The sequence below is a fragment of the Leopardus geoffroyi genome, chromosome A3 (assembly GCF_018350155.1).
Source record: "Leopardus geoffroyi isolate Oge1 chromosome A3, O.geoffroyi_Oge1_pat1.0, whole genome shotgun sequence".
Lineage (NCBI taxonomy): Eukaryota > Metazoa > Chordata > Mammalia > Carnivora > Felidae > Leopardus > Leopardus geoffroyi.
This window is the reverse complement of record NC_059336.1, coordinates 120,359,300-120,372,521: the sequence shown is the minus strand read 5'-3', so window position 1 is coordinate 120,372,521 and position 13,222 is coordinate 120,359,300. Positions and strand designations below refer to the sequence as shown.

Here is a 13,222-nt window from a genome sequence, read left to right as displayed (position 1 = left end):
AACAGTAACAAATGTAGCAGGAACAGACATGAGCCCAGGTTGGTTTCCTCATCTGTCAACTCAACTAAGGGGACTGAATTAGTCAATCCCTACAGTGGGGGTTGACAGGAAGGGGACAGAAATTCTAGTTGGGTGGGATTTGGAGAGGGCAGGGATGAGCTGGCCTTTCCGTCCTGCTCTTGAGTCACTAGTAACTTCAAGCCATCTAACCTGAGTCTCTCTCTGCTCACAATGAAACGAGGCTGATAATATCTACCTTACAGCGAGGCCGTGACAATTGAATGAGTTAATATATCAAGAGCTGACACATGAGAGTCACTGAAGAACTACTAACTCCCGCTCTACACGTCCTGACCAGAACTATTCATGAAAGTGCATCCCTCCCTCTTCCCCTTCCCCCCTCCCTCCCCACCCCCAGGCAGAACCCAGTGCCCTGCATTTGCAGCCATCACTCACTGCTACAGACCAAGCCCAGCATCTGGCTGGTACCACTGCAGTGGGATACTCAGGAACACCGGCTCTCTGATCTTTCCAAAACGCAAAGCTGATTATGTCACTCTGCAGAGCTTAAGCCCTTGCTGAGGGGGCTCCCAGGGGCCTGCAGGATCCAACCAAGCTCCTTAGCCCGTGTGAAGGAAGTCCCCCAGGATCTGGCCAGCCACCTTGGTCTCCCCTCCCCACCGCCTTCCTCCCACTCACCGTAAACAGACTGCACCAGCTGCAAAAGTGGGCTGCTTCCTTCCCCAGCGCCGTGGCATAGACCATTCCTTCTGCCCTGACTACCTCCCCCTCAGGTTGACCAGCAAATCCTTCCTTTTCCAACCTAATTTCCTGGATTTCCTTCCTCTTGGTCCCTTCCTCTGACGGAGTCCATAGGTCCTTTCTCCCCATGGCACCAAATACCCAGCACTGCAATGGCCAGCAATTGTCCTGGATGGGCTGTGAGGGCCTTGGGGGAAGGGACTATGTCTTATCCACCTTGGCATCCCCAAAGCCAAGACCGATGCGCCTAGCATGAGGCAGGCACTCAAAAGCACTTGATGAGTGACTGTCACATAGTAGGTACTCTCAGTAGGTGACTCCATACACACCGAGAGAGGCACACATGCAAATCTACAAACCTACAGTTACGTGAAGATAACTGTGCATGAGGCTCCGGTGCTGCCCTGAGCTTTATGATTTCAAATCAGGAAACAGGATGACTAACGTGTACTTTCTAGGCTTACACAGAGTCATGTCACTTTACATTTATGTAACTCTTTACAGCTCTCAAAGCACCTTCACATTTGGTGGCCTGTTAGGTTAGGTAGTTACCATCAGCCTTTCTAAACTTCTGAGGCTATGATTTGACCTAGATTTTAACCCAGCTCACTGGATGGATTATTTTAAGCCACATACAACTTCTCATTCTGATGAGCTGGGCTATGACGATAATAATCTCTTGCAGTTGTACAGTAGGTGGTAATTAACAGAGCATTTTCACATACATTATTTCATTTTATTCTTCTGCTTTACAGAAAGCAGAGCCGGCATTATTATTATTATTTTTTTTTTTTCCATTACACAGGCGGGAAATCTGAAGCTCAGAGAGGTTATCTAACTTACAGAGATCAGGGAGCCAGGAAAAAAGGTCTTTAGAACCAAAATTTCAATCTTTCGACGCCCAGCTCATGGGTCTTTCCACTGCCACGTGTCATTACACCCTACGACGCCACGTGCTGCTGACGTGTGTCACCGTGTGCGTCACAGGGAAACCGTGAGCGTGCAGGCGATCCAAGGTAAAGGCACACACCGGCATTCACATGTGCGTATCCACACAGCTGTCTCAGGAGGCTCACGCCTAGACACAGGACCCCTCCCCTAAAGAGATCTATGTCCCACCCAGAGACCGCTGGCAAGATGTACGTGCTCCGTCCAGAGCGTACAGAGGATGCTACCAACCCAGCATCCGTTGAGCAGATGTCTCAAGTTGGTGTTTGAGTTGAGGGGATGAACTTGACAGATCTAGCCAGCCACTTGCCCAGACCCTTTGGGACAAGAGGCACGTACAGCCTTGGCCAGCTGGCCGGCTGGCCTCCAGGGGCCGTCTGTGATCGTGGAATTCAATGGAACCGATTGGCCTCTCCGCCAGGCCCAGCCCCGTTCTGGGCGGCCCGAGTCCCAGCTCTGCAGAGTGACAGCCACAGGACCCTGCACACCACACTGCGCACATGTGCTCACAGGTGCCACACGCCCAGGCTGGGCCCACAGACAGGTGGGTGGCAGGGCACGCTGCCGGAGGACGGGCGGGGAGGACGAGGCTGCAGCGTGAGTGGCCACGCGGTGGCACCAGGAATGGCTGCACATACCCCCCAAAGTCCCCTGCTTTTAACAATCTCAGTCACCTCCCAAACTATCAGTCCTCTGTTCCAATTATTCATCGGTATTCAACAAGTATTCACTGCCCCCTCGGTCTGCTTCATATTATACATACTGAGGAAGGCCCCATCCCTCCCAAAAGGCCATGCCCCCGAGGGGTTCCCACAGCTCCAGTGCCCCATAAATGCCATTTGGAAACCCCAAATGGTTCAAAGTGGTGGTGCCTGGGGTTTCCCAGGCCCTCCTGCCAGGGTGCAGCCCTCCCCGACAAGCTGTGTGCCATGATGGGGCCTCACTGCCTGCTGGAATGGAGACTCCACTAAGCATACCCAATACACTGCAGCCCGGCAGGTTAACCTCCGTGGCCTCAAGGCCAACGCGAGGCCAGGCTAATGGGCGTGCTCAAAAAATATTTATCCGGCACCTATTGTGTGCTGGATACAAAGATAAGCAAATAGAGCACTCAGTTTAGAGAGAGAGACAACACATAAATAAAAAAGCACCTCAGCACAGTGTCCCTTCCGTGGACCCCAAGCCCACCCAAGCTCAACATGGCGCTCCACCTCATCCCCACCCCACCAGGCACCCCCTTTCCGGAGGCATTAGAACGCTACGTGGGGCATGATTTTTCTCGATTTATAGAGGGAGAGAATCCGGGTAAAACTACTCCACAGCCACGTGACCCTTTGCCAAGTTTCTTAGCCTCCCTATGCCTCCATTCCTTCTCTCTAAAACGGGGGTGACGAGAGGAGATGCCCCCTGGGTTGTTGTGGGATTGAGTGAGTTAATTGCCAAGCCAAGGAAGCTCCTTTACGTGCCCTACCACAGCGTGCAGACATTAAGTGGGATGATCACAAGCAATATCCCTCATTGCCCCACAGCTCTCTGCAGGGCACGACCAGGCCCAGGTGCCAGAAAGGAAGGGCATCGTCCCCATTTCCCGAACGTCCTGGAATACCCACTCCAGTCTGCCCTTCTCCTCTGCAAAGCCGAGCTCGGCTGTTCCCACCCAGGCCCTGTGGGACGTGCTTCTTGGCAGGGAGGGGCTCCATCCCCAGCCTGACCATTTAAGCCATGAGGGACCTGGGGAACTTCACCTGAGCTTCTGAAGGTAGCCACAGCCCTTCCCGTCAGGAGTTGGGGCTCCCTGTCTCTTGCCTCAGTGTCACTTCTATTCAATGCATGAAGGGAAGAGGGACCTCAGGCCTGTTTTTGAGGACCCAGGAATAACCTTCCTTCCACATGCCAGGTTCTCAGTGGACTATCAACCCACACCACACCCTGCCTGCGTTTTCCACCCTGTCACCCCAAGCTCCTGAGATCCTTGGGGCTACATTGCACCTACCCCACCAGTGTGTGGATAGGCAGGTAGATAAATACATGGGTGGGTAGGTAGGTAGGTAGAGAGCAAGCTAGCTATTTATCCAAAATAAGTCATAAGACTAACTTAACACGTCGGGTCCCTGTGTTAAAAACACACCACGTAAACCTCTCTTTTCCCCGCTCAGAGGCCATGCCGCTGAGTCACACGGCACATTCCAGACGCAAACACAGGTCTGTCTCCAGAGTCCGAGTGACACCTTCTCAAGACTGTAGTGACTGCAGGTTACCTAAACTTGACCTGCCTACCTCCTTTTACGGTGCCTCACAGATAGCACGTGTTTTATGAATTGAAGGTTTGTGGCAACCCCGTGTCAAGCACGTCTACCGGCACCATTTTTCTGACAGCATTTGCTCACTTGGTGCCACGTTTTAGTAACTCTTGCAATTTTTCAAAAATTTTCATTCTATTTGTTATGGTGATCAGTGATTACGACTTGCTGAAAGCTCAGATGATGGTTAGCATTTTTAGCGATGTTTCAAAATTAAGGTCTGTACATTTTTTAGACACGTTATTGCACTCTTGATAGACTACGGTATAGCCCAAGCGTAACTTTTAGGCACTGGGAAATCAAAAAGTTCATTTGACTTGCTTTATTGCAGTATTCACTTTGCCCTGCGGATCTGGAAAGGAACGTGCGATATCTCCAAGGTACGCCTGTCATATCTAACGTAAAGAATTTTAGAGGACCTAAAACATGGGTCCCAGTCGGCTCAGGGGTGGACTGTTTACGTCACACGTCCACTCTATGTGACCAAGCATCTAATCGACTCCACTGAACTACAAACGGATGTGCTCTTAGTCGTAGCTGTGTTCTTACCTTTTCTGTTACCGTCTGCATGAACTAAGAGGGATGCTATTTAAACAACCCCTATAGTGACTATTATAAAGCAAAGAGCCAGCCCTAAGCATTGATGTGTGGGCATCTGAGTGTGATAAAGGCAGAGCGTGCCCAGAGTGGGCAACAGACCTGTAGACCAGCAAGAACAACGGAGAGGGGAGCTAGGGGAAGCCTACCCAGGGTGCCCTTGAGTTTGTGTACCAGAATGCAGGAAGTAGTCAGTGCCCAAGGGAAGTCGGCACTTGCCAGGCCTTTGGGTTGGAGGAGGGAGCCCCGGCCACAGTGGTGGACACACACGCACACGGGCACACTCACTGTGCTCCCCCAGCATAAATATGCATCCACTGCTGTTGCTTCTTCCACTCAGCTTCTCCCCCCCACCAGATGGTAGGCATGGCTCGTACCTTCCTATCCCCATTCCTTTACAGGAATGTTTATTTAGTTCATCTGACAGACTTATGGAGCCCTACTATGTGCTAGATGCCTGGAGAGGTACCTGGAAAGAAAGAGAGGAAGAGAAGGAAAGAGAATGGGTGCAGGAGGGAGGCAGACAGGCAGGGAAGGAGGCATGGTAAGAAGTAGGGTGTCCACAGCCCTGTCTTCATTGACCAGCGTGTGTCTAGAGTGTCTGTGTGTGTGCGCACGCACATACCCACAATCGTGCCCACTAGACTTGTGTGTGAATTCTTACTGGAGATGAAGTGCCCCCAACACCCACCCTGGGGCAAGAGCGCTGTCGCGAGGAGTAAGGCATTCCCTGGCTGTCCCGACTTCCAGTCTAGATAAATATCCTGGCCCCTGCAGCAGAAGCAATATGGGCAGGACCCTGGAGGCACCACTCATTCTACCTCTTCATGCAGGAGGCAGCCTGGTGGTCAGCAGCCAAGAGCACAGTCTGCCTGGGTTCCAAGCCCACTTGCTAGCCACTGACGAGCTGTGTAACCTTAGGCAAGTGACCGCACCTCTCCAAACACCCATTTAGTCGTTAATAAGATGGAGGGTGAAAAGAATACAGCCTATCTTATGGAGCAATGGTCAGAATGAAATAAGATCATGCAAAGCACAGAGCTTAAAGTAGCACCTGGCAGATAGCACTCAGTGCATCTTGGCTGTTGTGTTTCTGAGGCCAGAGGAAAGAAAGAGGGGAGCGGCGTGATCGGGGGCCCAGCCTGGGGCTTGGACTCGTGGCCAGGCGCTGATTCATATTTGGGGAACTGAGGAGGCCTTTCCAGCCCCTTCCTGCTCCCTCTGCCCCTCCCCTCCCCTCCATGCAGGGCCTGACACCCCACCTCCATGCTCCTCCGCAAGCCAGGACCCTGGCTCCGGGCCTCCCTGCTGTTGGACGCGCCCCCCGCCCCACACACATCTCCCATAAGGCCAGTTCCCCCTCCCTCCATGTGGCTACATCTACCCAGCTGACCCACCCTGGAGAGAACCCCAGAGCTCTACCCCCCCCCAAATCTGCATTGTCCCAGCCTCCCCACTTAACATACGGATGGCAAGGTAGGGGAGGCCACAGGGAGAAGAGGTGCTGGGCAGACCCCTCTATGCACTCCCAGCCATACGCACCCTGCCTCAGCCACCACTGCACCCAGCCTGCTCGACCCAGGCCCCAGGCTGCTGTTCTGTGGGAGGGTCTTACCCCTCTCATTTCCCTTTCTCTGCTATCCGCTCTGTATTTCCTGAGCATCTACTCTAGGCCTGTCAGGCCCTGCCCTCCCCTCCCCCTGGATATCATCCACACCAGTACTTCCTAGATGCCCTAGAGAGCCAGTTAAAACAGATTGCTGGGCCCCTGCCCCAGAGTTTCTGATTTGCATTTCTAACCTTTCCAGGGGCCACTGGGGCTGCCGGTTTAGGGGGTCACGTTTTGAGAACTGCGTGTCCATTTCAAACTGTAATTCAAGGCCGACAGAAGGAAGCAAGGGCTTTGATCAGAGAGGAGCAGTGAAGATTAGGGAGCAGGCACACCGGGCAGAGGAAACCGCAGAAACAGAGGCCTGGCAGCTCCAGGAAGTACCCAAGTGGAAGGTGCGTGGAGGCGTGGCCGGGAAGGAGGCTGGAAGGGGCGTGGGGCCCAGTGGAGCAGGGGCCAGTGCGTGGCCACACCCCTTCCCTCTGGCTCACCAAACAGTTCCTTTGTGCCAGGTGCCCCAGGCAACTCTGCCAGGCTCCTTGGGCCGCAGCCCAAGCCCATCTTCCCCCTCTGCAGACAGGGCACTTCTGCCCCAGGCCTGGCTTTCTTGGGCCAGCGTGGGCGGCTGTGTCTCTACCCGCCCTCCCCGGTGGCTCCCTGGAGCTGTGGGAGCCAGCCCAGAGGTGCCAGGGAGGTGTGCCAGGTGAGCCGGCATGCGCGCTGTGGGCGTGGGCAGCTGGGGAGGAGCGCCCGCCATGCCCCAGCCCCCGTCTATCGGCCGCTCTATCAGCACCAGGATCTGGGGCTTGGGTGTGTGTTTGTTGCCGCGTGAGCCAGAACAGTTACTATGGGTAGATAATAATAGCAATCGTAATCCCTCATAATTGGACCAGACTTTGCTGTTTGCAGGGCATTTCCATGCCCGTGACCTCATCTGACTTCCACAACCACCCTGTAAAACAGGCACAGCCAGAGTCATGATCCCCACTTCACAGCTGAGCAAATGCAAGCCCGGATGGCCTGAAGTCACATCTCCAGGAAGTGGCGTACTCAGGCCCGGGCCCGGGGACTTCTGACTCTGTCCAGTGCTCTTTCTCGATCTTGAACTGTCATCACAGGGAGCCTGATCTGCTACTTTCCATGCAAGGGAGCCAGGGCCTCTGCTATCCAGGGTGGCACAGTTCAGTAACAAGAGGAGTCCGGCCTGAGTGTCCCCCCGCCCTTCCCCACCTGCCAGTGTATGGACTGGAGCTGTGTCAGCACCAGTCAGGGCATCAGGCCACGTCGGGAGGTCAGGGTCACCTAATCCAACAGAGGAGCAAAGCAGAGCTGGTGGAGGGAAGGGAATTACCCATAGCCTCCACTCAAGAGCACAGGTGGCCAGCTGCAGGTGGCCCTGACTCCGTGGTGGCAGGGTGTAGGTCTACCACCACCCGAGATAGGAGTGGCCCAGAAGGCCCACGGGATAACCTGGACTACCTGTTATTTTCTGTGGGGGTCAGAGAGAAGGGGACCGGTAGCGCCTAGAAAGCCTGGCTCAGTGGGCCACGGCAAGCACTTTCTCCCCAGTTTGCTGCGTATACGCCCCAACCGGGGCATTCTGCCGGATTCCAGGCTGGGAAGGCAGGTGCCTGCGCTTTGTGCGCACACCTGTGCGTGTGTCCGCACGAGGACTGACGCAGGCGGGGCAGCGGGAAAGGTTCTGACCCACCAGGCTCTCATCTGGACCCACCACTGAGTATCTGGGCTCAGCGTCCTCACCTGTAAACTAGGGCCATCTGCCCTTGCCCCACCTGTTTCAAGGGCTGCTTCCAAGAACCACATGGATGGAAACCACTCAGAAAACCGAAACAGGCTCTAAGAATGAGCAAACCCAGGAAGGAGCTGAGCACGCATGGGGGAGGATAAGCAGTGAGCGGGTCTCAGGGCCGCCCCTGACGGTGGCCAAGCAGAGGGGACACTCCTCAGAGTGCTGGGGGGGAGGGGAGGACCATGCCCGGTGCCAGGTGTCCACTGTAGTTCCAGAAGGACAAACTATAACCCCCAACCAAGCATCACCACCCCTCGCTCCTTGCTCAGGAAAAGGGGAGCAGGCAGAGGAGACTGTGGGGACCAGGGCACGGCAGATAGGACACCCCAGAAAGGCCCGTGGCTGGCACAGCTTCCCCAGAAAGGTGGTGGTGGGGTTTACCATTTCACTGACAGAGGGGGAACACAGAATCCCAACGTTGGGGGTTCAGGGTGGCTTTGCCTACAGGTGGACACGGCTTGGTGAGGTTCCAAGGCAGCCTGTGGGGACCCAGCAGGGATCCCTACTGGTCTACTGGGATCTCCTCTGATTTAGGCTCATCCTGGAGTTCAGCAGAGGGTGATGAGGTCACCTCTCATGGGGCTCTGAAAACAAGGAGGTCATTAGCTCCATGGTCAGAAGTGACACTCACTCAGAGCCCGGGGTGGGGGTGAGGGGCAGGAAATCACCATCTCCAGGATGACTGGTGTCACCCTGTGTGGGAGGGGGAGCCCTCACGCGGCCTCACATCTACCAACCTCCCTGAACTTGTCTTTGGCCTCCCAGAAGCTACCGAATACCCTGGGGAAGCAGAGGCAGCTAAGACAGGTAAAGTGACCAACCCGAGGACACAGGGCTCGTAGGAGGCCAATCCAGAAAGGAATCTGGGTTTGGGGACACGCTGCAAGGCCGACTGCCAACACTGTACAGACCCAGGGCTTGAGCCTCTGCTCAGACACCAGGAAGGTGAAAAGCCTGGGTCCTGGAGCCTGATCACGTGGTTCAAATTCCCACCGTACCACCAGCCATCACCCGAAGGGGGACATCACCCCCCTCCACCGCCCAGCACGAAGGCTGAGCTGCGCGGTCCAGCGCTCAGCACACCAGAGCTGTCACTGCTTGGGGACGGGCCCTCCCCTTCCCTGAGTTTGGGGTCCCAGGGGGTCCTGGGCAGAGCCAGCCGCTCACCTTGCGGTCCTCCTCCCGCTCCGGAGCGGAGCTGCTGGTGTCCCCGGGGCCGCTGGAGGGCATTGCGGGCAGCTGGGCGGTGGGAGGCAGGCTGGGGCTGCGCGGGGCTGGGGGGCTGCTGGGCTTTGGGGAAGGAATTATCGTGGTCTTTGTAAGCAAGAGTTAGAACTTAGACATAGATCCCGGTGCTGAGGGAGACTCCCGCTGCCTGCGGTGTGGGCTTCCAGTGGCTCCACCTGTGGGGGAAAGACAAGAGGGGTCAGCAGGGCAGGGCACCCCCAACCCAGGCCCCACCTGACCCCCCCACACACACCTCAGCCCTGGGGCCTGTGAGGCCTGTTCCTCCGACCTCACTCCTCTTCCCAGGCTCACCAGCAGCTCCGGCCAAACTAGCACCCCAGAGAGCAGGGGAAACCGAGGCCGACTCAGCTGGCAGGGTACTGCCTGGCTTCCCCCAGGGCCACCTCCTGCCTGCGAGGCGGCAACAGTCTCCCCGGAGCCTCCGCGTTGCTGGGGCGCAGTGGGCACCACTTCTGGGACTTCTAACTGCCTCCTGCCTCCTCCCTTTTCTTCATTCACGTCTGTTCTCTCCTTTGAAAGCTTCCCGCACCCTCCCTCCCACCCAGCCACCCCCTGGGAAATCCCAGAGGTCCCCAGCCCCGCTACATTTTCCTTCTAATCTGTCCTCCCCTCACGCCCCCGCCCCCACACCGCTCCCACCACGTGGAGGAAGTGAGCTGCAGTCACAGGATGTGAAATGAATGTCAGCTCACTTTAGGACCAGCGCCTGGGCCCAGAGAGAGCTGAGGTTGAACTCGGGCTGCGGCCAGGCTGAAGGCCTAGGTTTGCAGTGCAGTCTGGAGGGCGCCCCGGTGGGGAGAGGCCGAAGCCAAGGCCACGGTGACGGCTGACGGGAGGCTGCTTCCCCCCCACCCCCACTCGAGCCCCACGAATCGGCACCATTTGCCTGGGGAACCTGGTGGGCTTGAGGGGGCCCTCTGCACCCACCCTGCTTGATTTTAGGGGCTTTTTCATCTTCCCTGCTTCAGGTGCGGGCCTCAAGCCAGTGAAATCACAAAGCCCCCCGCCGCAGGCCTCTGCTCGGGGTGGGGGTGTTGCGGATTCAACCCCCTTTGCTCGGAGACACTGAGTTCTGGGCTCCCCACCCCCCAGGAGGAAACCCGGGCCAAGCCCCTGCCTCCAGTGCACCCGCCCTCGGGGAGGGGATTGGCAGGAGAAGGAAAGTGGGAGGCAGCTGGATCTGGGCCCACCCACACCCTTCCCCTTCCAGTTCCCGTTCTGCTTCCCGGGCTTCCCCTCCCTCTCGGGCTCCTTCTCCCATCCCCCTCCAGCCAAGGCTCCCTGGAAAACCAGGCACTGGAGAAAGCACAGGCTTGGGTCTCCCACGGGCGCGGCCCCTCCCCCAGGGACGGCGGCGGCTGGAAGGTGGGTTCTGCCCAGGGTGTGTTGGGACAGGCTGGGGCTGGGAGGAGCCTCCTTAGGGCCAGCACAGGAGGGGCTGTAAGTTCAGACCCCAGTGGGCTGTAGGTGCTCCAAGCCCCCACAGGTGAACCCGAAGGAAACCCCAGGTGCTATGCAGACACGTAAGCTCGGCACAGTACGAGCCCCATGAATGTTTGCTGCCCAAATGCACGAGTGCACAGACAGCAGGAGGAGTATTGCTTTAAGTTTCAGACACGGTGCTAAGCACGTGACACGCTGGCCTGCCTTCCTTCCTTCCTTCCTTCCTTCCTTCCTTCCTTCCTTCCTTCCTTCGGGGAGCTTCTAGTACTATTACTATCCCACGTTTACAGTGGAACCTAATGTTCAAAGAGGTTAGGATTTGTCCATATTCTAGAGTCAAAGCAGAAACTTGAATCCAGATCTCTCTCACTAAAGCTCTGGGGGGGGGGGCTGTCTGTGAAGCTTTGTCCCCCAGCTTATACCACCCCACAGAAACAACTCTTGAGAGCCCATTAGAGAACTGGTCCAACCCAGAGCTCCATAAAGCTTCCCTCCATTATCAGCCAGTCATTCCCCCTCAAACCCACACCCCGTTTGTTAGCACAAACATGCCCAATGGCCTTCCCACCACCCCTCCCCCCCAACCACATCAAAACCTTCAAAAGGATAAGGGAGTTATCTGGTTGGAAAGAATATTGAACCCAGAGTCAGCAGATGTGGGTTCTAGTCCTGACTCGGGCTTCCCACCCTTAGTTTCCTCAACCGTGAAATGGTCGAGGTAGACTCCGTTATCTACAAGGGGTCTTCTAGCCCCTCCCGGCCAAGCTACTGGAGGCTCCAAGGGCAAAGGGGAGACGCAGACAAGGCTGGGACAACTTCAGGAGCCCCAGAGCCCCAGAATGGAGTCGGTGAAGACCCAGGCACAAAGTAAGTAAGAGGCAGATAACCCTCCACCAGATGTTTGTCTCAACACTGCCCTGAGGCCCAGAAACACCCAGGGAGCTTCTGCAAGAAAAAAAAAAAACAAAAAAACACTTTCAGAGAACCTCTGGTTGCCATTGAAAAGCGTAGGAAGTAGGAGGGAAAAGCGGAACATCACAAGGCATTGACCCTGAGGACAGACACCCCGGAAAGGAAAGGAAACCTCTTTCCTCCTCCCCTTCCTCCCCATATCCCCCTGGTGTCTGAGCTGCACGCACAAACTCACCGCAAACTCAGCTGACCTGGGTCAGTCTGTAGGTTCCTTTGTGTTACTCAATGGAACAGATCTGTCAGAAAGTGCTCCTCAGAATCACCCAGCATCATCTAAAACCATCCGGCATATGGTCAGGCAGGCCACGCACCGCACAGCCCAGGGGGCCCACGGCGGTGGCCAAGCTCCAGGACTCGACACGGCGCTTCCCACCTGCCCTTGGAAGCTTCCTTCTCTCAAGCAGCCCTGCTGAGAGGAGCGGCCAGCTCCTGGGCCCCCGGTCCCAACCCAGCGGCATGTGTCCACCACGACGACGGTCCTTCGCCAAGCACGGCTCTCTGCTGCTCCTGGCGCCGAAGCCTCCTTCTCACCAGTGCCAAGGACTGTGCCACAAAAACCACCACCAAAGAAAAATCCATGCCAGGAACCCTACCACCAAGGACAAGCAGCTTTTATTTCCTTCTTTACACTTCTAAATGTCCACAGTGGCCGTAAATAATGTGTATAGCAACATCTTTAAAAAATGCTTAAGGAGAGGCGCCTGGGTGGCTCAGTCGGTTAAGCGTCCGACTTCAGCTCGGGTCACGATCTCACAGTCCGTGAGTTCGAGCCCCGCGTCGGGCTCTGGGCTGATGGCTCAGAGCCTGGAGCCTGCTTCCGATTCTGTGTCTCCCTCTCTCTCTGCCCCTCCCCCATTCATGCTCTGTCTCTCTCTGTCTCAAAAATAAATAAACGTTAAAAAAAAAATTTAAAAAAAAATGCTTAAGGAATCCCATCAGAAAAATGTCTGGGTATCACAACCTACACAGTCACCATTATCACTCTTCAATTCCAAATCCGCTGTGGAAAAAGGACAGGGATTTTGAATATACACACGAAATTTCACCACCGTCTAAATCCAAGTTGGTAAAAAGTTTTTTTTTGTTTTGTTTCTCAAGATGTACAGTCACGGGCTGGGGCCGAACAGAGAGGAGACACCCCCTCCCCCCACGACATTTTGGGGTCTGGAAAGCAGCTTCGTGATTGCCAAATTTCAGACAAAACTGATTTCAAATCAACCTCAAATCAAATCAGATCAGACCTGCTTTATGACAAGAATCCTCAAAAGACACTTGAGACAGTAGCACCAGATATCTCCCAGACCAGGGGTGAGGGGGACGGACAAGGGAAAATGAAGAAGACTGAAGAAAAGAAGTAAAAGCCCTAGGTCCTGTCCCCGTGGAGTCCGAAGGTTTACTCTCTGGAGAGCACAGAACAGAGGGGTCTCTGCACAGAGAGTTGACTGGTGCAGCTGAGAGCAAAGGTAATATATCAAAATCCGGGAGATGAAGATTATTTTAAATGCTGACGTCGAGTGCCCCCAGCTTTTCCCC

The 13,222-nt window shown here is 55.5% G+C and overlaps 1 protein-coding gene across 3 annotated transcripts in view; it reads right to left on the bottom strand.

Annotated features, from left to right (window-relative positions):
- Nucleotides 1-13,222, bottom strand: part of DNMT3A (DNA methyltransferase 3 alpha) — a 105,645-nt gene that overhangs the window by 69,210 nt on the left and 23,213 nt on the right. For 2 of the 3 annotated variants that reach the window (XM_045447529.1, XM_045447528.1), the window contains exon 2: nucleotides 9,194-9,429. In XM_045447529.1, the coding sequence (XP_045303485.1) occupies nucleotides 9,194-9,256 (63 nt within the window). In that variant the 5' untranslated portion in view covers nucleotides 9,257-9,429. Of the gene's footprint in view, nucleotides 1-9,193; nucleotides 9,430-10,201; nucleotides 10,344-13,222 lie in introns of those variants that run through there. The other variant, XM_045447530.1, reaches the window with a different exon arrangement.